The 26148-nt window shown below is 34.7% G+C and overlaps 1 protein-coding gene across 3 annotated transcripts in view; it reads right to left on the reverse strand.

Annotated features, from left to right (window-relative positions):
• The window catches only part of LOC118189476 (uncharacterized), a 67670-nt gene that overhangs the window by 23571 nt on the left and 17951 nt on the right, over positions 1-26148 (reverse strand). For all 3 annotated transcript variants that reach the window (XM_035360079.2, XM_085818466.1, XM_035360081.2), the window contains exons 4-6: positions 22408-22507; positions 18553-18671; positions 9874-14398 (exon numbers count right to left, since the gene is read on the reverse strand). In XM_035360079.2, coding sequence (XP_035215970.2) covers positions 9874-14398; positions 18553-18671; positions 22408-22507 — 4744 coding nt within the window. The remainder of the gene's footprint in view (positions 1-9873; positions 14399-18552; positions 18672-22407; positions 22508-26148) is intronic.

Genomic DNA, 26148 nt, shown 5'->3' on the forward strand with positions numbered 1-26148 from the left:
AGAAGAGATGAAGCTGGCTGAGAAGAGGTGCGAAAGCAACTCCCACAAATGAAAGTGGAGCTTGTGGAAGAAACTGGAGCCATAAAAGAAAATGTGGAAATGACTGAAGTGGCGTCTGAAGTATCAAAGGATGAAGAAATGAAGGGAGTTGCTAATGAACTGTCTGAGAAAGATCAAGAAATGAAGGATGAAACATTTAACAGGATTAAAGGAAAAGAACGAAAACATGAAGAAATAAAAGACGAAACATGAAGAAAAGAACAAAAACATGAAGATGCTTTTGATTCTCAAGTGCCTGAAGTGGAAGAAAATGAAAATGTGACTGTTAAGTTCATCAAAACTGATAGTGAAATTACCAAGCCGCAGTTAGCAGTATTGAAACATCTGAAAGTTCATGTGATGCTGAGATGGAAGAAGCTGATGTGCAGCTTAGGCAGAGTGCTCCAGTATTGCAAGAAGATTCACTAATTTCGCAAACTATGTGTACATCTCATAGTGCAGATTTTGCAGAAAGTACTTGATTCTAAACCCGGATACTTCTGCTTGTAAAGGATCGGATTCTATTCGCGATCCTGGTACAAACATCGGAACTGGTTCCCAGGAAACGGAGGAAAATAAGCATGCATCAATTGCTAAAAATACTGAGGTGAACTGTATGCCTGCTGAGAATGAAGTACAGAGTGGTGAACAAACTGTTTCAGATCTTCCTGTGGATGAAAAGTCTGAAAGAACTATATCCTCAGACTGTGATATGCAAAACAGAAATGCATCTGAGAACTCCAGTGCAAAAGTATTTGACCCGGGTATAAATTAATGAAAAGACTGATACTGAAATTCATTCGGAACTCTAATTTGTATAATTTGGAATTGTGATGTGTTGAATTTGTGTATGTAACTTGTACATAGTGTAAATACCTGTTTCTTTAATTATGTTATGTATTTATACCTTATGTTTGTTTGTATCGAATTAGGCTTCTGACCAAGGGTTGTACTTCCCAAGATGTGCAGTCCTTGGGAGGGGGCGGTGTTACGAAATGTCAAGCAGTTTTAGGGTTGCCATAAAATAGCACAGAAAGAAGGGTTGCCACATTTGGTGAGAAATTGCCCATTTGGCGACAAAATTGGAGATATGCCATGGATGCAGAACCTTCTGAAACGAACTCTTACTGATTTAGCCCAGAATGTTCTCGAACAAAAGCCGAAAGCTATATAAACCCTGCTGGTTCGCAGTCAGTAAAAGCGAGTGCCTCATTGAGAGTCGAGATATATAGTATCGAGTTATAGTAACTCGTCTAGCGAGTTAATCCCTACGGAGTCAACTGAGTTGACAGCCGGGCAGCGAGTGCCGAGTGTACCAAAAGAGTCTTGTAGTGTATCACGGTCAGTGCATTGTCGAGAGAGCGTGTTGAGCTCTGGGAACGACTGAACCGAAGAGTCAGCAGCTGTGCTCTGTGCGTCGTTGAGTGCATTGCGAGTTGTAGCGTCGAGAGTCTCGAGAGTACGTGGAGTTCCGAGAACGACCAAGCAGAGTCGGGAGATGTACTCTGGTGCTTTGCAGTGAAGCTGTCTCCACCGTTATTGCCTGACAGTGTGAAAGCTGTGTCGCTGATTGTTCCAGTGTGTTTATAGTACACCTTCGATGACTGTAAAAGTGTTTTAAAGCTGTCCTGACAATACTGGCCAATAAGTGTGTTTCGATACTTCATCAAGGTCACTCCAAATTTACGAACGTGAAGGAAGGAAAAAACATAACAATACCTTCAGAGTTATTATTTTATATAATCTCTAAATCGCTTTGTTTTATCCCAAACAAAATTTGAGCAAGATAATGAGTGAATTTTTCACAATCCCATAAATTTTGGATTTAATAAGGTCAAAAATCTGGAATTCTGGCTATGTCCAGACCACAATCACCCCTCAAAACAGTTATTCTTTTCATGAAGCATTATGTATCGTCAATCTTGCTGCCATCTGATCAGATTTCATGTCAACCTTAATGTTTGTGCTGAGACCCGATAGCAGAAAGCTATTTCAAAGGTTCCTCTTCGCTTGCATGATGATCCACAGTTGTGATTTGCTGCTCCACAGCTGTCAAACCACATAATACATACCATATTTACTTGCATATCCCTCCTTTTTTTCATAATTTTAATGCTTGAAAGTCGGAAGAGGAAACTTATACAATGTATATTATTTACGGAGAGATAGCTTAAATGATAGATACACTAATATTTTTATTTTAGATATTTCAGGTGAATTATCAATTTCAATAACATTCTGTTTACTTACAAAAAACACTTTCCTATTTGCGCATACATTTTATATTGTTACTATATATCAGAAGTTTCTAAATCATATGCTGAAAAAACTAGGGGCAAGGTTGCCACTCAAGCAGAAGAATGAAATTCCCAGACTTTTCGAGGTTTTCCAAGTGTGTTTTCCCTGTGCACATCGTCTGTGCTGAGGCTAAATTTTTATGTTTTCATTTTGTAAAACGTGAAAACATAAAAATTTAACTTAGAAGTCAAACAACAAAAATCAGCGTGATATTTTCAAATTTTCACAGGACTAGTTTTGATGGTTTTACCGAATGATGGTTCGGTAAAACCATCGAAACTAGTCCAGTGAAAAACTTAAAATATAACACTGACTTTTGTTGTTCGACTTTTAAATTAATATTTGTTTGGCATGTTATTGTATCTTAAACATAAAAATTTGCTAATTAGATATGACCTTGATATTTAAAATAAAACTTCACTTCTGAATCCCTAAAGCATTACTAATATAACTATAATAGGAATTGTTTGTTCAGTAACTTTGAAATTAAGTTTTTGCAAACTTTTAACACAACGTTTACATACTAAACCAACATTCTCTTCAGCAATCAACTGTATCATGTCTTTTTAATTACATGAAAATAACATATAATACAAGAAGTGATTATTAAATGTGCAGTCACTGACACTAAAATATATGTATAATAAAATGCCAGTGCAAATATAATTAGTTAAAAGTGTAACTTAAAAATTAATTTTACATGCATAAAAACATACATTTACAAACAAAATTAATTCCGTCTAAGTAATAAGCAAAATCAGAAATGAAATTCATCGATTTTTCAGTACTACAGTACAAAGTACGAAATACCGACATTCATTATCCGGAATGATCTAAAATCTGGACCTCAAAACCACCAACAAGATTTTCTCGCAAGTTTTATGCATGCGTATTCGATTTCCCCCCTCTGCGCATAATAAAACATCTGGAGAGTCCCGATTCTTAATTTCACATCGACACTAAATAAAATACCTTGTTATTGCAGGAGCAAACATTTTAGAATATTTGTACCATCAATAATTTGGCTCTGTTGCTGCATCACACATGTCAAACCAAAGCATCCCACATAGATACATTGTTGATCTGATGCCAGCCTGGCAAATTATTATTTATTATAATTTCCTTTCATCACTGCTTGTTTATCAAAACATGACAACTTAAGTAATGACTCATGTAGCGAAGCCTAAACAATTTTTTTATGTTCAGTAATTGAATAATAAAGGAGTATGATAAACTTTTATGTAGACGATAAGCATTTTTATTGCTCGGCGATGATTACAGATTTAAGTTAAATGTGCTAAAGAATGTTGAGGAGGAAAAATTTACTTAAATTTCTTTCCATATGCTAAAAATGCATTTTGTTGATGATACTCATAGACACAAAGATTACATTTAAGGACTATTTGAATAAAGAATAACTGATTTGTTCTTCACATAAACCCAGACCCAGCGCCAGGGCAGGTATGGCTGACAGGAGTCGCAGAATTTAGGACCCGCAAAGACTGCATCAGGCGGCAAGATAGCGATCGCCCTCAATAAGTATAAGTATATGTAGGAATTTATTTATACAGAACTCTGATAAGCCTTAAACATGTACAAGAAATAGACATAAGTATAATAAATAACTAAAGTAATACAAATCAGGTTAATTGTCTCAGTGCATGATAGAAGCAAGATAAAATTTAACAGAACAACTTGTCGTTAGTGGCCAAGCTCATGATGCACAGCCAAATATGTATAGTGAAGGATAGCTAAATTTGATGATGATGGCCACCAATTTTTAGGGTTTTCGGATATCGCAAAACAAAGGTGAAATATTCCAATTAACAGATTTTGTAAAAAAATGTGGAGAAGAGGTAATAAATAAAGATGCTATAAAAGAAGTTTTTCATTGTGATGACAATGCTTCTCAATCATCAATCAATTAATGAATGGCAAAATCTGTAGTATGGTTCTAGATCCAAAAAATACTGCTACCAATAGCGAAGAAAGTGACAGAGAAGTTTCTGAAAATGAGAAAATTTCGATTGACGAGTTTAGTCAGAATTTTCGAAACAGCAGTTACAGGACTTCAACAATGTAACTAAACAAGAGATAATGTCTGTCTACAGAATTAAAGAGAAAGCATTAGCAAAAAAAAAAAAAAAAAAAAAAAAAAAAAGGGAAGCAACTTAAACAGCTTGCATTGAAAGAAATGTTTAATAAGATAAACAAATAAATATTAAGCTTTTTTTTTTTTTTGGTAAACTTTGATACTCTTTAGATCATAAATACTTCATTATTTCATAAATCTCGATTTCATATTTTTAATTTTATCATTTCTACATGCCATCTTACAAGATTTAAATTGATGATCTATCCCCAAAAATCCCAAATACGGAATCGCCGAAGTCCCAACAAGTCCAGATTTCGGATTTTGTACTGTATTTAACATTTTTTTTTTTTGTTTTGCAGTTACTTTTTAGTTTTAATTATATATTATTTCATTAATATTTAAGGTTTCTAGAAACACACAGAAATTTTAAAAAATTACTTCAGTATTTATGCAATTAGAGATGTTTGCAATTTACTTTATAACCTTACTGATCTAAAAATTGTTAACGTGCTTTACATAGTGCTTTTCACAGTTCATAAACTAAAAAAAAAAAAAAAACTCAATGGCATAACAGCCCTAACGGGCCAATGCCTGCAGTGCTCCGAAATCTGCTTTCTTGACCGTGGGCCCCGGTGTGCATAAGCAAGTGCCCTGAACAAGTGGTCAGCTTGTTGCAGGATCCCCAGTGTTTAGTCCGCAAGCAAACTTGGTACTCATTTTATCGACCCAAAGGATGGAAATCAAGGGATGAAAGGCTTAGTCGACCTTGCCCAGCCTGGGAATCGAACCTCAGACCTGTGGTGCTGCTGTGTGATGCGCTAGCCACTGCGCCAGCGGGCCTCCTTCCTAGTTCATAAGCAGAAATAAAAATTTCCAATAAAATTTAATTTGAGTATTTTAAGACTCCGACTCCTGTAAGTTAAATACAGAGACATGTGGTGACAATAAATGCAACTGACCACCAATGCAGTAGTGTGAACAGTCGTCCGTCTGCATATGCACTTCTCCCAATGATGCTACGCGTTCGCAGTGCACTACTACATAATTTGGCTTTTCACTCAAAATTTCTAAAGAATCTGTTATAATAGCGAAAATGTTTCATTCAGAATGAGTTGCTACTCTAATTTGGCTTTAGTGTCTCAAGTTTTCTAAAAATCCAATCACTTGAAAGAACTACAATTTTCGCCTAACTTTGGCATCATTCTTACTTGAGTAAAAGACGAAACACTTTTGCATTTATTAATTATTGTTCATTGAACATAAGTTTGTTTGTTCCCCTTGAAAAGTCAACTGATTTCTGGTCAATGATGATAATTACTTGGTTTATTTAATTTCTTTTTCGAAATTTGAAATTTTGTTATTCATGATTTAAATTCAAGTCCCCTTAAGTTTTTTTCATGATTTACATTCAAGTTCCTCTTAAAAAACAATTTTCGAAATTAAACTTCCTACTTCTGGGTTCCCTCATTTTGATACATTCTATTAAATTTATATTAGGAGATAATATTATATAATCAATATTTCTTCAGTAAATTATTATATATATGTGTAAAATATAAAAAAATATGATGGCTTTGCTCTTCGTGAACAAGCAACCTTCAATTAATTTTCTGCAATTTAGGATCTTCCCCCTAGACCAGTACCTTCTAGAGTTTGCTAGCCTATTATGTAATCGCTACTATAAATAACGAATGCGCGCCATTTTGTGTCAGATGCTTCTCTTTCTCTGTGCTGCTAGGACCTATGCTGCTCATCTTTCTTTCTTAGTTAGAATAAGTTATGATGCATTAAAGTTGAAATATTCTTATTTAGTAATGAATAAATAATATACAGTGATAATTGAATTAAAGATATAGAATAAAGTTGCACAGTTAAAAGCTAAATCATTTTCGTGTCTTCATTGGATTTTCCCTTGCCACTCTGCAAAAACCATGCCTGAACTTTGATGCCAAGCTTCACCACAACTGCTAAAATATAACATATATATTTATTTAAGATTTAATTAAAAGGTAAAAAACACATCTCATGCCATGCACCTTATTCTCTTATTCTGGTTTTGTTTCGATTTCAAACAATTTTCATGTCAGGTAGCTGTCACTTCAAAATCCGCAGCAAAAATGTTTCTTGTGAAATGCAGCATTGCAGAACACTTGAATGAGAACTAGTAAATGTACGAGGGTTGGAACTTTAATAGTGGCAACACAGCTGAAAAAACGCTACGCAAAGAATATCGCGTATACAACACGTAAACTACATACCTACCTTACCTCTCAGCAAAAAGACTCGTCCTGCCTACGTCACGCGCATGCGGAGTGACGCGAAGAACGGATCCTTGTATTATCTCGCGGTCTAAAATAAATGTTGTCAGGATGTTTTCAAAACAAGAACAACAATGTTGGATAAAAATTGAATGTGCCAGAGGTCGTACAGTACGACAGTGTCATCAAGGGCTTCAAGAGGCTTGCGGGGAATCTGCATTGCCTTACAGAACCGTAGCAAGATGGGTGAAAGCATTCAATGAAGGACACCAAAAGTGGCAGACATGCTGCGGCCAAGTCGTCCGAGTGTCAGCGAAGCAAACGTGCAAGCTGTTGTCGCACTAATGGACAGTGATTGCCGCCAAACGATTTGTCAGCTGGCCGGACAAACACGATTAGCACATACGACTGTGCAGCACATTCTGAAGGAATGCCTGTCCAGGAGAAAAATTGCTTCATGATGGGTTCCACATCAATTGACGGAAATGCAGAAATGGCTACAATAAGATGCCGCCCGAACTCACCTGGAGCACTATGAGCGCGAAGGAGATGCTTTTGTACGCCGTATCATTACGCTGGATGAGACTTGGGCCCGATCGTACCAGCCAGAACTGAAACACCAATCAAACGAATGGTGTCATCACGGGTCACCACGACGTTCAAAATTTCGTCAGAACCCCAGCAATGTGAAAGTTATGGTGATTCTCGTGTACGACTGTGATGGTGTCATCCTAACGCATACCATTCCCCCACAGCAGACCGTCACTGTGCAGTGTTACTGTTCATTTTTGGAGCACAATCTCTGACCAGCTTTGAGAAAAAAACGGCGACACTTTCTGCAGAATGCTCCTTTCATTTTGCATGACAATGCTCGGCTGCATGCAGTGCAAGCTGTGACTGATTTGTTCAAGCGATGGGGCTGAGAAGTGCTTTACCATCCACTATACTCCCCAGATCTAAGCCCTTGTGACTATGACTTAATTCCTAAGATGAAGGAACCACTTCGTGGCACTCGCTTCCAAACTGTTCCTGAGATTCTTGCGGCAGTAGACCGGTCCATTCAAACTATGAACAAAACAGGCGTTGCTGCAGGTATTCTGTGACTTCCACATCGTTGGAAACGGGTTGTACACAATGCTGGCGACTATATTGAAGGACTGTAAAACATGGTGACATGAATCACTTTTGTATTCCTTGTAAATAAATAGTTGCCACTATTAAAGTTCCAACCCTCGTATGACTGTTTTGAAAACAGCACACTAAAAAATAAGTAACAGCACAGTCGAGATTCTGAAAGACATGTGCATGGCAAATTCCTTGGCATCTTTCCAAGGTACATAAAATGGCATGTGCCTTGTCATTTTTGTCAAAACAGCATTATGCCATTCCTCAGACATTAGGGACAACATATTTCATGAAATGAACATTAAAAATCTTAAACGATGTTTATGCAGTGCAAAGTCCGAAATCCGTACTCGTAGGGATTTCGGCGATTCATCAGTTTAAATCTACTACGATGGCATGCAGAAATTATAAAATTAAAAATATGAAATCATGATTTATGAAATAATGAAGTATTTATGATCTGAAGGGTATCAAAATTTACAAAAAAAAAAAAAAAGGCTTACTATTTATTTGTTTATCTTATTAAACATTTCTTTCAACGGAAGTTGTTTAAGTTGCTTCTTTTTTTTGTGCTAATACTTTCTCTTTAATTCTGTAGACAGACATAATCTCTTGTTTAGTTACATTGTTGAAGTCCTGTAACTGCTGTTTCGAGAATGCCGACTAAACTTGTCAATCGAAATTTTCTCGTTTTCAGTAACTTCTCTGTCACTTTCTTCACTATCGATAGCAGTATTTTCTGGATCTAGAACCCTACTGCAGATTTTGCCATTCATTAATTGATTGATGATTGAGAAGCATTGTCATCACAATGAAAAACTTCTTTTATAGCATCTTCATTTATTACCTTTTCTCCACATTTTTTTACAAAATCCGTTAATTGGAATATTTCACCTTTGTTTTGCGATATCCGAAAACTTTTAAAATTGGCGGCCATCATCATCAAATTTAGCTATCCTTCACTATACATATTTGACTATGCATTATGAGCTTGGTGATTAATGACAAGTTGTTCTGTTAAATTTTATCTTGCTTCTATCGCGCACTGAGACAATTAAGAATGATTTGTATTACTTTAGTTATTTATTATACTTATGTCTATTTCTTGCACATGGTTAAGGCTTATCAGAGATTTGAATAAATAAATTTCCACATATACTTAAATCTAATTAAAGCCTGATGCTAGATATCTTACTGCCTGATGCAGTCTCTGTCTGTCCTAAATTCTGCGATCCGGTGCCATTCTTTGCCGGTGCGGCTATACGAGCCCTGGTGCTGGTTCTGGGTTTATGTGAATAAACAAATCAGTTATTCTTATTTCAAACAGCCCTAAATGTAATCTTTGGGTCTATGAGTATCATCAACAAAATCTATTTTTAGCATATGGAAAGAAATTTTTGGTAAATGTTTCCTCGTCAACATTTTTTAGCACATTTAACTTAAATCTGTAATCATCACCAAGCAAAATATCAGCATAAAAGGTTACCATACTCCTTTATTATTTATTTACTAACATTAAAAAAAAAAAAAATGTTTAGGCATCGCTACATGAGTCATTACTCAAGTTGTGATGCTTTGATAAACATGCGGTGATGAAAGGAAAGTATAATAAATAATGATTCACCAGGTTGGCGTCAAATCAACGATGTATCTATGTGGAATGTTTCGGTTTGAGATGTGTGCCAAGGAAATAAGTAGCAATGGAGCCAAATTACTGATCGTACAAATTAATGATTGTTTCTTCAATAGCAAGGTATTTTTTTTTTAGTGTCGAAGTGAAATTAAGAATCGGGACTCTCCAGATGTTTTATTATGCGCAGAGGGGGGGAATTAAATGCGCATGTGTAAAGCCTACGAGAAAATCTTGTTGGTGGTTTTGAAGTCCGGATTTTAGATCATTCTGGATAATGGACGTCCGAATTCCAGACTTTGTACTGTATAAATGCATTGATCATCGATCAGACTATGTTTTTAACAAGCTCTATTTAAAGACACAAAGTAATACATTTAAATACATGTGTGGTAAGGCAATTTAAATCATCATAACTGAATATTTACCTGGAGGCTCATCATCCAAATTACTTTGAAATGAGTCATCAACATCAAATTTTTGCAAAGACGGTACAGGTGATACACATATGCTTGGAGTGACACTAACAAATTCAACTTCAGAAGTTAAATTCGAATAACATTCAGATTGCTCGGGTTTGAAATCTTCAGGGTAGTCAGTCTGTTCAAAGCCTACACATTTTGAACTAGCAGATTTCGCTACATTCACATTCTCGGAGCTGGTATCTTTTTCCACACTTGACATACCTTTTATAACCATCTCTCTTACTTCAGAAACCACCAGACTAATATCTGATTTACTGCCAAAATAATCATTTCTTGGATTATCCACACTAGTAATTTGAACTTCAAAAGCTAAATCAGTTTTTACATTCATAGAATCAATAGATGATTTCATTTTAGAAACCTGACAATGAATATCTGGCATGTGAGAATCCTGAGGTTTAATATCCAACTTAGTGTTACTTAGATTTCCAGAATTTTCAGCAGAAGAACCAATCACTTCAGAATTTTGAGATCTAGCAGCTAGGCTACCTGTTTGTAAGTATGGGAAGTCAGCAGGCAAATCACAGGTGTTTAAATTTTCAGATGGAGTGATTGATTCATTTATCACAGAATTTTCAGAATTATTAGCTGACTCTTCTGCTTCAGAAATTTGAGAACCAGAAATTGCAATATTTACTGGTATGTTCACTGGTTGTTTCTTTTCAGACATCTCAATGTTAGAAATTGCAGGCTCTATACCTACCTTATCTTCTGCTGCATTTACAAAATCACAATCAGATTTCATAACTTCTAAGTCAGTTACTGATATATTTGCAGAGATATTTACAGCAGTCTCTTCACCAACAGTACTTTTAAGTAAAACACATTCTTCAACACCTTCCATAGGTTCCACATACTTAGCAGATATATTCATTTCTAAGCTTTCAAGACCAGCTTCGATCTTATCTTTTGTTACACTGCCACTGTCTTTCCCACTATCCAAATCTTGAGCTTCAGATTGTTGCAGTTCACTATTTACCAAGTCTGAAGGTGATTCCGAAGATAGTTCTAAACAAGAGCTTTGAATTTTAGAATCAGTGATATGCCCACTATTTGTCGTACCTTCCACTAAAACAGTGCATGGCTTGATAGAAAATTCCTTTACAGGGTTTTCAATTCTAACCGATAATGCAGCCTTTAAATCTGCAGAAGAATCGCAGAATGACACTTCAGATTCATTAATTTTCAAATGAGCAGACAGATTATCTGTAGATCTATAGTTATCAGCATCTTCAAGCTCCACATTTTGTAAATTAGAAGACAGCTCATTAGCAGATTTCTGGTCATTAAAATCTTGAGACTCAGCATTTTGCAAGTAAGCACAAAACTCGCCAACAGGTTTAAAGTCAATGGAATTTTCAGGCTTGTCTTTTTCAGCAGTTATTTCATTAATGGCTTCTTTTATTTCAGACATTTGAAGAAGCTTCATCTTATCACCTGATATATGTTCATCACTAGATTTAAATACTTCAGAACTTACAGATGCATTGTCTAACCCACTGCTTAGTACATTTGCACTGCCTTCAAAGGCAGATTCTTTTATCACAGAATTCTGCCCCTTATTATGTTCACTGCTTGTTAATACTGTGGACAAAGGCTCTTTTGCACAGGATAGCAAATTAGAGCTCTGTAGATCACTTTGAGCATTTGAATCAACCATCAAACAAGAAGTAGAATTTTCATCATACTGAGATTTAGCTGCATTACTTTCCAAATTTACAGAAGGAGAAATACTTATTTCTGCATGTTCTTTTACCTTACTTCTTTCACGAAAAGAATTTTCTTCCACTGTATTAAAACTGGAATGATGAGATTCACCAAGTGATCCAAAAACATTAAATGTACATTTATCTTCAACTACAGGTTTAATATCAGATGTGCTGTTATCAATACTAGGTGTGGTATCTGGTTTAACTGTACTCAAAAGAGATATGGATGCAATGCTATCAGAATTTACTGAAGAATTAGAAGTTATATCTTGGTCATCTGCCTTCAGCTGAGATTCAGATGTACTGCTATCAATAACTATACTAAATGTTACATCTTGGACATCTGCATTCATCTGAGACACAGGTGCATTGCTTTCAGTACTTAACAAAACACAAGATGCTGTATTTTGGACATCTGCATTCTCTTGAGATTTGGTATCAGAATTAATACTAGGAGAACTGATATCACAAGTTGATGCATTTTTATCAAAAACATCAGTTGCTATATTTATAATTAGCTCTAAAATATCCCTGCAAGCAATTTCTAATATACTATGTTCAGCATGACTTGGTTCTGATACACTCTCAGTAATATTTTGTGCCAAATTATCAACATACTTTTGATTATTGTCCTGTTTAGTATGACTTTCGAGTAAAGAGACTGCTTGCTCTGGATAAATTAAATTATTCTTTTCAACAGTAAGTCTCCTATGAAATCGATCATCTCCTCCATTTAGATTATAATTTTCCTTTTTAAAATTGTCTGACGGATGAATGGCTCCATTTTTATGCAAATAATCAGCAGAGCTGCATGGAGTATTATTTTCAGTTCTTCTAGGATCAAGAGGTGGAATTGGTAATAAGGGGCTTTTCCTTGTATTACTTTCAGCTTTCCTGAGATCATCTGGGGTTGGCAATAAGGGAATTCTGATCGGAGGTCCTCTAGGTCGCTGAAAACTTACTTCAGGAGATGTGCTGGTTACAATTGGTACTCTGTTGACTGGACTACTGGGACTTAAATTGTTAACAGCTGTATTCTGTGGAAGTGGATCTACAGGTGTAGTAGATTTATTATACTGCAAAATAATATTCGGAGGTGGTACTTGGAGAGGAGGGGGAAAAGGTGGTATAGTAACCTTAGGCTTTAAATTTTCTATATTCTCAACTGGAGGTGGTACTTGAAGAGGTGGAGGCACTTGAAGCGGTGGAGGAAAAGGTGGAATGGTGGCTTTTATAGTTTCAATATTTTCAAGAGGTAAGATAGTTCCAGAAGTTTCTACTGCATTCTGTCCTGTTTCTGCAGCTGGAAAAGAAGGTGAAATGTAATTAGTTGTACTAAAATTCTGAGTTGGTGTTGCTGGCAGGGTGGCTGAGAATGCTGATGGCATATAATTACTACTTTGAGCTACTGGTGGTGGAGATGAAAAAGTGGATGGTGCAAAATTGTTTGAGTTTACAACTTGAGCTTGAGTCTGTTGAATTAACGCTGGCTGAGCAGGTAAAAATGTTGATGATGTAGTATTTGATGGAATAGTCTGACTTTGTGTTTGTTGAGATACTACTGCTGGAGAAGCAGAAGAGGTTTGTTTAATTGTGTTTTGCATTAAAGCTAATGGAGGAGGTCTTGGAACAGCAATGGGTAACATATCAGCTTTGTTAATACCCAAAAGAAGAAAATCTTTTTCTTCTTCTGTTAATGGAGCAGCAGCTCTCGTTTTTTTTAAATTTTCAACTTTTGGTTGAGGTGAAGATACTGGTTTAGGAGGTTGTGGAAATATTTTTATTTCAGATTTCTTTGAAGTTGTTTTATCATTGCCATATAGTATGTTTTTTATAGCACGTGCTATCACTGGATCTTGGTTTTTATTTTCAAGAGCTGATTTTTGTTGTTTTTCATCATTCTTTTGGTTTTTAGATGCAGTTGACGATTTATTATTACATGGTTTCTCTTTCTTCATTTCAAATTCTTGCTGACAACCAGAAACAATTAAATTGTCCTTTTTTTTCTTCATCTGAGGTTTAAGAGGTACAGGTTTTGGAACGGCAAAGACAAAAGCATCAGATGCTTTTGAGACAGATGCTGAACTGCTAGTATTTGACCCATTAGTTGATTTATTGCACATCTTTTCTTCAGATATACATAATTTTTTGTCATCAGAAGCTTTTTTTACAGGCAAATTTGATTTATTAGAACCTTTTTCTGGGTTTTGAATAGAAGTATTCTTTACTTCAGATTTTATCAATGCTTGTCCAGGGTTATTCTTTTCGCTAGATTTTTCTGAAGCTTCTGCAGAGGTATTACTTTCACAAGATTTTACTGAGCTTACAACACTATCATCCTTTTCCAATTTAGAGGAATTTTGCAATGGAAGATTCTTTGCCACTGGTTTTACTTTTGGCTTGAAATTTGGAGCTCTTCCAATATAAACGAACTGTGGCTTTGCTTTAGATTCTGATTCTTTCTCTTTCACTAATCTTTCTTTAGGCAACTTGTTTAAATTCAGTTTTATGCCAGATGATTTTAGACTTTTATGAGAAATCTCCGACTCATCAGATGCTTCTTCTAATTCTTCAGCCACTTTCTGATGAGTTTTTTGCACCTGAAGGCTATTTTTTTTGTTGCTGTCTGCTTCTGTTCTTTGACGTTTAACGATATATATTTGCTTTCCGTCTTCTCTTTTTCTTTTTTCTTGTAAAAGACCAATTTCTTTTTTAAGATCATGTAGCTTTTCATAGAACGAGTTTTCTTTAAGGAGATTCTAAAAAATAAAGGAAGGGTATTAGCACTTTTATTGTGAGAAAGATGGAAAACACACAGAAAGTGTCTCAGAATATATACTAAGAAGTATGAACAACATTTTTTTTTATTATTCAGTTCCAGGGAAAATTTTTTAACATAATTTCTATCGAGTTTGATTTTTGAGCTGTTTTAAACAGACATGCTTCACATCAAGTTTTTTCTCTAAATCTTATGTGAATGTGACCACTCTCAGCAGCAGTGAGCATGGATCACAGGAAGTACTACTGCTCTTCTGTTGGCTGATGTAAATTCTCTGATTAGCACTGGTGACTGACACAATGGGAGACCAGTGACAGGTGCATACTTGTTTAGACTAGTTCAGTTAACCTGAGCTACTGTAGTGAGACAACATGTGTTGCTCTGATATAGTAAATTGCATTTCAAGATGGAGTTTTAAGTTCTTGTTTATATACTGGGTTAGCAATGTTTATTTTTTATTTATACATGAACTAAAACCTCACCTTATGTCTGCCTCTTCTAATTTATGCCATAAGTGCTTAAGCAGCCCCGATTCTTTATATATATATGAGTGTGTGTGTGTGACAGTTTTACCATTCTCAGTCGAAGGACAAACATCAGTACCTTTGTCGGGCAAGCTTCTTTTACTTATTTTAAAGTGAAAACTGTTGATCAAAATAAGTCATGGTCCCCTAAGAAAACATACAAGCAGTGTGTCGAGAGTTTACAGGTGTGGTTGAAGGAAACACATTCTAAATTTTCATTTCGCATACCCATGATTTTATAAGAGCTCAAAGATCATGCAATTCAAAAAGAATTACCCTATATACACTTTTTGGAAATACAGGAATATGATTCTAGTGAAAATCAAATAGACCTCAACAACAAAGATTTTGAAATTGCAGCTGATTGACTCCATTTGCATGGGATTTGACTAGCATGAGTTTAATGATTTGATATGAGATTTGGGACTGTCCAAAAATGCTTCAGAGCAGTTAGCATCAAGATTGCACAAGAAAAACTTCCTCAAAAGAGCTGGGAATTTTAGCCTATAGCATAACTCAGTGGTGATTGTTCACCGCTAGCTCAAAGCGAAGCTTGAAGTGTGTCCTCTTTCACAATGGAAATTTTGGTGCAGTCCCAACAGGCCATTCGATTTGTTTGTGTGATGAATAAAAACATAAAGAGAGTCACTGATTTGTTGCAATACCACATGCACCAATGAATCGTGTGTTGACATGAAATCATCTGTTTCTTCCGTAACCAGCAACGTGGATATACCAAGTATGCATGTTTTTTGTGTACGTGGGACAGCAGAGCTTGTGAGAAGCACTGGGTGCTGTCGAAATGGCCACCACGATTTGACCTGAAGCCTGGTGATTCAAACATTCTAGATCAGCCAGTTGATGACAGAATCTTATTATTTCCACTTCCGCATATAAAACTGGGTCTCATGAAACAATTTATTAAAGCTTTGCCAAATGAAGAAGACTTTTCCAAGTATCTCATTTCGACAATCTCTAGCCTGTTATTTGAAAAGATAAAGACTAGTCTGTTCGATGATCCACAGATTTGGCAACTCCTTAAAGATTAACATTTCATTAGAACAAAAACAGAACGTCAAAATATGCTTGGCTGGCATTCACAAACACTGTCAAAGACTTTGTTAGAAACACACAAGCACAAAATTACAGAAAAATTGTCCAACTTCTAGAAAGCTTCGAAATGCTTGGCTGCAATACGAGCATCAAACTGCACCTTTTACATAACTATTTTGATAACTTCCTGAAAAATCTTTGTGCAGTCAGTGATAAGCAGGGTAAACTATTCCACCAAGGTTTGAAGGTCCTGGAGGCACAGTAAGAAGGCAGATAGAATGTACACTGCAGAAAAAAAAAGGGAGGCACTCCTATATTTCTCGTTCTACTGGGCCAATTGACAAAATCAAAATTGCGTTTTTCATGTCTTGAAAGCACGACTTAGGACATATATTATATTTATATATAGCATCATTCTAACATACGTATTCTGAAACAAAATCAGACTTTTTCTGAAATGACATGCCAATTCGTTTCCATATTTCGATTCTATGACTCAAATTATGCCTAAATATTAAATTTTATAAAATTTGATGCCAAATTTATGGAGAAATTAAAAATATCTTGCCATATATTTTTCAGTTTTCGTCAAGAATAATTTACTTGGCAAACTACTTAATTTATAGCAACCTATTTTCCTTTCTTTTTTTCATTATAGATGAGAGGGGGAAAAAGTCATTGTCCATACTTTCAAATAATTTTAACAAAGTGCGCATTATCGTTTGGCGTTGTTATCGCTCAAAAGAGATGCCAAATTTCGAAACCCTCCAATATGAAAATTCATGTATATCTTAGAAAATTTTGAATAAAAAACTCTAATCTTTTGCAGGTGTGTCTAGAAATACATTTACTTTAAGATGATGTTAAAAATTTTATAGGTTATAATATAAAAAATGTTTTAAAATAAATCATAAAAAAATGTGCGAATTATATTTGGATTAAGCCTAAATTTCAAATTTTGGAAGAAGGAATCAAGTAAGTTTAATAAAAAAGAGATAATAGATATATATTAAACTCAATTAACATTGATGAGCTAATTTTTTAAAAACTACTCGTGCAATTTTCACAAAACTTCACAGTTTGGCATAATTTTAAGTCATAGAATTGAAATATGATAAAAAATTGGTATGTGATTTCAGAAAAAGGCACATTTTGTGTCAAAATACCTCGATATTAGATCAATGCTATATATAAATCTAATACATATCTTAAGTCGCACTTTCGAGACATAAAACAGCAATTTGAATTTCGTCAATCGGCCCAGTAGAACAGGAGATATACAACTGTCCCGTCCTTTTTTGGTTGTGCAGTGCATATATGATGGTTGACTATTGTTGGAGCATCAAGCGAGAATGTCCACAGATTAAACATTCCAGAAAAGGGCATATGCGAAAATTTTTACCTTAATAAGTATATTTACCATTTGTTAAAAAAAAAAAAAACTTTACTATTTGTATAACAAAATTTAATTTGCAGTGACTGTATTTAACCTCTGTATAAATGAAACTATTTTTTTTGAATTATTTGGTAAGTTTCCTCTTTATTTTCTTTTATATGCATATTTTATGTGACTTTTGAAACAAAGAGGAGGGTATCCTACAGCTTAAATATCTGAAATGACAAACAAAAACAGATGTTATTTTTGGATTCAGCGGAAAAAGTTAATCAAAAATAAGTGACAGATCTAGACAACGAAACTGCTGTTCCCCAGTACAACTGGCACAAATCAACATTTATTCAACAAATATATATACAAACCAACTGATGTTTTATTACATTTTTATATGCATATTAATTTTATCAAATTGTACAGTTTATTAAAATTAGATATACACTGCAATTTTTCCTTTTCATTAAATCTCAACAGGATGCAAATGAGCTGCGACTATTTAAAGAGAGGATTTTGAAAGTTTTCTATACGCAGCTTTTGACACTTATACTTGCAGTTGTACTCTTTTTGCTCTGACAATTTCATATTCTGACATTAGCCATTTTGATCGTGCATATAGAATTTTGAGCCAATGCCTAGTTAGGCTATTTATATTGCAAACTCTGGATACAAATCCATTTGAATTTGTAAGTTAAGTTTCTATTATCTACAACTTACAGGTGGTGGAGTTTCAATTTATGTGTACAGGTTGGGAATTTTGTCATGATCAAGCTTTAACAAAAAAGCTACTTGAAACTTCTTAAAGCAGTCTTATGCTTTCACATACAGAGTGATAACTTGCTTATAAGTCTAAGTAGGGTTTCCACAGGACAGCATTTCACAAAATGAAATAAATTGCATTTCTGAGATTTTAAAGAACCGAACAATAATTATATCAAGAATCATTTTACTTTTCTCCTCAGAAGCTAAATTTAATAGCTTTAGTTTCATTCATAAAAAAATGTGATTCTATGAGATCTTGCATTAAATTTTTAGACAGTACTTTACTATCCAGAATCAACACAAATAAAATTATTACTGATAGCTAGTATTTTAGAATAAGATATATGCATACAGTTTTAATTTCACTAAGTTTAAAATGAAATAAAATCTATTCTCAATACAAACCATATACTTAGCAGTATGTTCATGGCTTTTAACATGTGTTTCTGCATATTTCCGATCAGGAATAGTTTCTTGGCAGAGTGAACAATAAAATCCAGTCACAGGAGATAGGAACTCAACACCTAACATAGGAAATAAATGTAAATATAATACAGTACAAAGTATTTAATCCGGATTCGTAGGGACTTCGGCGATTCCGGATTAGGGGTTTTTGCAGATTATAGATCATCAGTTTAAATCTGGTAAGATGGCATGCAGAAATTATAAAATTAAAAATATGAAACCGTAATTTATGAAATAAAGAGCAATTATGATCTAAAGGGTATCAAAATTTCCAAAAAACAAAAGCTTATTTATTTGTTTACTTTATTAAACATTTCTTTCAATGTAAGTTATTTAAGTTGCTTCGTTTTATGTGCTAATACTTTCTCTTTAATTCTATAAACAGACATAATTTCTTGTTCAGTTACAAAGTTCCGCTGTTCAAGCCCTGTAATTGCTGTATTGAGAATACAGACTAACTTGTCAATTGAATTTTTTTCATTTTCAATAACCTCTCTGTCACTTTCTTCACTATATGCTTTCGCTTTGTAGATCCTTTGCCAGCTCCAGAACAGGAAACTCTTTTTGACATAAACGAAAGTTCAAGCTTACTTTTTATAAAATTTCTCTAACAGTCTGCAAAACATAATAAGCCGGATCCAATTAGAAGATTAAGGAACAACGCAAGCTGCAACAGCAACTGAAACAGATAATTAAATAATTTTAGCCTAGCTTATGCAGTCCATTATACATTAAATGCATATGCACATGCATAAAGGTATTATGCGTTTACACAAGAAAGTTTGTAGCTTTGAGGTCCGGATTATAGATCATTCAGGATTATGGACATCCAGATTAAAGACTTTGCACTGTATACCAAAAAATAACAAAAGTTTTAATGAAAGCCAAGTTAGTCACATCACTTTTATACAAAAACAACTTTACATTAAAAATAAATTATCACAGGCATATACCGTAATTTCCAGAAGAAACGCCGCGGCATTTACGTGTTTAAAACTTAAATTTTCAGCGGATGCGGCGTTTAGGTGCACTAAAAATAAAATATTTCCTATGATGGTCATTGTACATAGTTTGGATGGCCTTGTCATTGTGCATAGACTGGTGCTGTTCCCACACAAAAGATCACTCGGTTGCTTTTTGCGAACGTTATTTTGTTTACATTCTTTCCCTTGAACAGACCTACATGCCTTATTCACCCTAAACGAGACCTCAGAACAATAACATTCTTCCCCCTTTCAAATCAACATTCTCATCAGTTTCAATAGTCTCTCTCCTCTGCCATTCGATGAATCTTCCAGGACCCATCCTCTCCCCACCCCTGCCTTTTCTGCAATTTTTTTCAAAGCCGGACACGACTCCACCTGCCTCGCAGTAACAAACTCTGACATATTTCCCCTTCAGCATGAATGGATTTTTCTTGGCATTCTGCCAGATACAGATCTCATCAGTTTGGGTACAAGTACTTGTTGGATAGTTTTTAAGTAAGAAGGGAGAGAAAAATTTTTGAAAATGTCCCTAAATGGCACAGAAGCTATACTGCTGGTTTTAAGCTTAATGTAATTTCACGTGCTGAACAAATTGGAAATCGAACAGCAGCTCAAGAGTTTGAAGTGGACGACAGATGTATTCGATGTTGGAGAACAGAAAAAGAACTTCTTAAAAATATGCCACAACAGAAACGAACCAAAAGAAGTGGTACTATAAGGTGGCAAATTTAGAGGACGACCTTGCAAACTGGATAAAGGAGCAACGAGGAAAGGGAATGGCCATTTCGACTGTAAAAATTCACTTACAAGCAAAATTTATAGCAAAACAAATGAACATAAATGATTTCAAAAGAGGTGTAGCAGATTTATGAAAAGAAAAAATATTTCTGTGCATACTAGAACAACAGTCAGGCAACAATTACCAATGGACTGGCAGGATAAAAAGTCATCTTTTCTAAAATGTGTGACAGCTATTATTGACAAAAAAAAAAAAAAAATTCTTCGGTCACAGATAACAAATATGGATGAAACGCCGTTAGCTTTCGCCTCTCCTGCAAACAGAACTGTTGATGAAATTGGTGCAAAAACTGTATCTGTGTTTATGACGGGGCATGAAAGAACGTCATTTACATATGTGTTAGCTTGTGCCGCAAACGGTGACAAGCTAAAGCCGATGATCATTTTTAAACGAAAGACTACTCCAAAGGGAGATTTTCTAAATGATGTAATTATCTGTGCAAACAAGAATGGCTAGATGTGCGAAACAATCATGCATGAGTGGCTACAAAAGGTTTGGCAGTGTCGTATGGGATCTTTTTTCCAACCAAAGGGGTTATTGATAATGGATTCCATGCGTGCTCATTTCTTTGAGTCAGTGGAAACCAGATGTCAAAAATTGTCTACAACCGAAGCAATAATTCCTGGTGGTTTGACAAAACTCTTACAACCGTTAGATTTGTCAGGTAATAAATCCTTCAAAGCTGAAGTCCGAAAGCGGTGGGAGTGTTGGATGCGTGAAGGATTGCATACATAAACCAAAAGCGGTAAAATGCATAGAGCATCTTATGAAGAAATTGCAAAGTGGGCAGGAAGTGCGTGGAAATCGGTAGAAACATCGTCAATAATAGCACGGTTCAAAGACGCTGAAATTATATCCTCAGATAAAGAGACTGTAAACCAAGAGGATGAATGTGATGATCTGGAAGACTTAGATCAGGATTTACTAAATCTTTTTAATTCAGATAGTGAAGAATCAGATTTTGATGGCTACATATGATGTACAGTTTGCTGTAATTCGTAAGTAAAATTTAAAATTTCCTTTTGTCATCCAAATTTAATATTTTGTTGTTGCAACATTTTTTAGAATATAGTCTGAGTATTGCAAATATGGACTTCTTTAGTGGGTAAATATAAGTATATACGTGAAGGTAAATAATATTTTCCACATTTCTTACCTTTATTTTTGAGTTACGGTTTCATTTCATGCATTTTTCTTAACTGGTATGTCATATATCAGGACTTAGGTTGAGTTTTTGCATCTATACGGCCCACGACGATGTCACGCACAATTTAATCTATTGCGGCGTTTCTGTGTAATTTAAATTTTTTTCCCGCCATTTTTCTCGAGTGCGGTGTTTACGCTGATGCGGCCTTTCTTCCGGAAATTACGGTAGTAAAAGTGGGACAGGAAAAAGAGAATGTAACAATTTTATATTCCTGATTTAGTTGGCAAAAAGGTAAAATTTTCATATCTCAGAAGGATCACATAGGAAAATGGTCACATTGTATGCAGCTGTGTATGATCTGGAGCAGTTGAAATTGTTTTTTAACACATTTAAAAAAAATTAACTCAATTTCAAATTTCAGTTACTAAATATTAAAAAAATATATAAACAACGCCAATTATAATAGTTCTATAGAAAAATTAAAATTTACATTTATTTCTGTTTGAAATTTAAAGGTGGTACCCTGCAAGAAATTTTTGTTACACATTTTTATTTCGATCAAAAGCAACATTCAAATGTGACACACAATTCTAAACATAGGCGTTGATATTAGGTAGATCTAAAAAAAAGCACAAATGAATAAGATTAAAATTTACAAGCTCTACATTGGTTTACTACTACCTATACAGCAATATGAAATACACAGCTCTACAACCAGTTATTGACTCAAGAAAAGCATACATCTGAAGTACCAACTCTATTAAAAAAAATACTGAACACCAACTGACCAACTAAATTAACTGATTACATTGACGTGGAAAGTATACAAATTTTATATTATAATACATTAATAATTGATTTACCTCTAACAGGCTGGAGAATACATTCTTTATCATCTTTATTTGAAGCACAGTCTTTTGATGTCTCAGTTTGCCAAGGTGGCAAGCTGTTCAGATCTATGAACTAAACAAATACTGTTATTTTATATTACATGAGAATATAATTCACTGTATATACTCATTTTTAATACAGGTAGTTAATAAAACAAAAAAGAAAGAAATAATAATGCATACATCATTACTATTTGTGACACAGATCAAACAGAAGAAAATAATAACTTTTATGATGTATCGGCTTGAATACTGAAGTCCATAGCTCTATCTTAAGATATGAATCAAATAAAGGGTCTTTCACACTACTGACAATTTTAACCTTTAAAGTAACGTATATGAGATATAGTCAGATGAACCTTCAAGATTTCATATCAAATGCTAACTCACTTATTAACTAATAATCCACGATTTCTAACAGTTGCTTATGCTAAAACATGCACACTTCTCAACTTATTCCACACACTGCATTTGATAGCTTTGACATCTTCTACCACTTGAACATATGTTCTATATTATTTATTAGTAAAATATTATTTCTTATAGGACCTGCTATGAAACAAAGAAAAATGCTATTAATCTTTTTAACGCAAAATTAGTTTGTTTTAGACTGGTATAGAATTTGAATAAAATTCATAAATTTACAGAATACTGAGCCTGAAGTCCCTCTTCTATAAAAATGTCAAAAAATGGAGAGTGATTACATATGTATGTATTCTGCTAACTTTATGTGCTTTAAATCAACCGTCTTCATTTCAGTTAACTATATTTTCTCCACTTAATAAATTTAGTTTAGCATTTTTTAAATCTAGTTCACAAAAATATTACTTTGAGAGTTTATAGACTGAGGTCTTTATGGATCTGAAGTAACATTAATATTACAGCTTAAATAACACTATGATCATAGACAAGAGCTCTACTCCCCAATCATTAAAGCTATCAAACTATGAAATGTTGAGGCAATAAGGATACCTTACATGACCATTTAGTAGCCACTGATAATAAATATTCAGTCTCTCAAACTTTAACTACAAATGAGGTACTTCCTGCATGCATCTTGAAATTTATGCAGTTTTAATTTTAATGGACATCAGCAGTGAACAAAATACACAATAACCATCAATAACCATAAAGGCACAATAAATAACAATAATCATGTCCAATAACAATAACCATAAATGCACAATGACCATTTATCAATTTCCTATTTTGTACTATAAAAAGAACATTAAAAAAGCAAAATTTATTAATTCCTTCAATTAAAAAGTGATGCTCTCTGGTATGCTTCATGGAACTGGCTACAAGGACTGGAATGATAATATTATTAATGCAAAGCAATGCACTAGCTAACGGCTTACTTTCAGTCCTAGTTTTGCGAATGAACACTTTTGGTGATGGAATCCATAAGTGTCATTACCTTTTTTCTTACACCATCCCCTCAGATGATTTTTAAATCAACAGATCTGTGCAACCATTTAAAATTAATTTCATAGACACTTTTTTTTTCTTTTTTAAGAATTCAAACCTAAGTCCAGTGAATTAGCAGTGAGTCAAATATATTTCTTTCAAACTGAACTTAAATTACTCCCTGTACTTTGCTTGATTGACTCCAAGTTATATCCATTCTTAATAACAAATAAAATTTTGAGCAGTAGCATTAAATCACGATTTACAATTTAAAGTTGCTGATATCTAGCAAAAAGCTCTTATTTATATGATTTTATGATACCTAAGACATACAGCAAGTTTAGTTATCTTGAGCTACTATGAAAAATTTATTAACGAAAATGTGTAGCCTTTTTATTCTAAACATTTACTATTATGTGTTATCCTCTGAAACATAGGCAGTAATCAGTTTTTTTAAAGATGTTATAAGTTAGTAAATACTACAGTTTTCACATACTTCTTTACATAAACCAGCCTTCCTCTTTTCTTCACAGTTCAAAGTTGCCATATATTGCAGGGCATGGTTTAACTGTATTAATGACAATCTAAAAAGAGGCAAAACATTTCCTTCAAATTCCGCACTGCTTCTTTTCAATTTTTCAGCCACATGCTGTCTGGCATTACCTTAAACCCATTTCCATGGCTTAGAAAAGCTTGATAATTCATAAATAATGGTCTATCGATCATTAATAAATGAAGATACTAGCTTCCCAATAATGTGATTTTATTTATTACACACACAATATAAAAGGTAAATTTTACACATTAGTACAACAGCAGAATATACTGGTGAAACTAGCTCTCAACTTCCGATTTTGGGGAAGGTCTTTCAGTGGCGTTTCTGCGCCATAGTCCACATTTGGCGAAGCTCACATACTTGACATTTCTATTAGTTTTTTTAATCTTACAAAATGGTGTTGATGTGTTGAGTTATGGCAAAGCACACGAGGGCTATCTGCCTAAGGAGAGAGATGCCTTCGTGGAGGATTTTCTAAGGGAAACTGGCTCGTATGCACGTTACACATGGGGAAAACCACGAAAAGGCCCATGCAGCCAGCCCGTTCGTGGGATTTGAACCTCGGACCAGTGTTCAGCGACTTCACCGCTAGGCCACTTGTACAAAATGAAATAAATACTCTTACAAAATGAAATGCCTTTTTTTCAGATGAACAACAAAGTATGACAACTGTACTCTCCCTTAAGAGTTCATTCCTTGGGAAGTCTACCCAGCAATACTTTTGCATCGGTATCAAAGAATCAAATTGCTATCAATTTAAAGAAATAGAAATTGGAAATCTTCTGGGGCACATGATAAACTGACACGCTCTTATATAACTGAAGGTTTAAATACGAGGGCTATCCAGAAAGTAGATTACGTTTTGGAATAAAAAAATAAACAAAGTATAGGAAACAAATTTTATTATATACAGATGAAAGCCACACTCAAATACTACTTTTCTACATAGTCACCATACAAATTAAGGCATTTATCGTAGCGATGTACGAGCTTGGAAATTCCTTCGTCGAAAAATTCGGCCGCCTGCGCCTTCAACCACTTCGTTACCTCTTCTTGCAGCTGTGCGTCATCATCAAAACGCTGCATAGCCAGCCACTTCTTCATTGCTGGGAATAGGTGGAAGTCGCTCGGTGCCAGGTCGGGACTGTACGGCGGATGAGGAAACAACTCCCACTTAAAAGATTCAAGAACTTTACGAGTGACATTTGCCGTGTGGGGCCGGGCGTTGTCGTGAATCAACAAGATCTTAGAGCTCAACATTCCTCTGCGCTTGTTTTGAATTGCTCTTCTGAGTTTTTGGAGAGTTTGGCAATACCTTTGAGAGTTTATTGTAGTGCCTCTTTCCAGGAAGTCCACCAAAATTACACCTTTTCTGTCCCAAAAAACAGTCGCCATCATCTTCCTTGCCGACATTGTTTGCATGCATTTCTTGGGTTTTTGGGGAGAACTTGTGTGCCCCCACTGTATTGATTGCAATTTCGTTTCACAGTTCACATGTTTCACCCATGTTTCGTCACCAGTAACGATGCGATCGAGTAAAGAGTCACCATCCTTATGGTAAGCGTCCAAAAAGTTCAACGCTGCAGCCATTCGCTGATTTTTGTGGTCCTCTGTCAAGATTTTTGGAATCCATCTTGCACAAAACTTGTGGTAACCAAGCTTTTCGCTGATGATTTCGTGCAACAAACTTCGCGAAATTTGTGGAAAACTCAAAGTTCCGTTATTGTGAAATTTCGATTTTCACGGACTTT

Source organism: Stegodyphus dumicola, chromosome 1 (assembly GCF_044657685.1).
Source record: "Stegodyphus dumicola isolate Sdum_Otavi_A_Nest chromosome 1, ASM4465768v1".
In the NCBI taxonomy this organism is placed as follows: Eukaryota; Metazoa; Arthropoda; class Arachnida; order Araneae; family Eresidae; genus Stegodyphus; species Stegodyphus dumicola.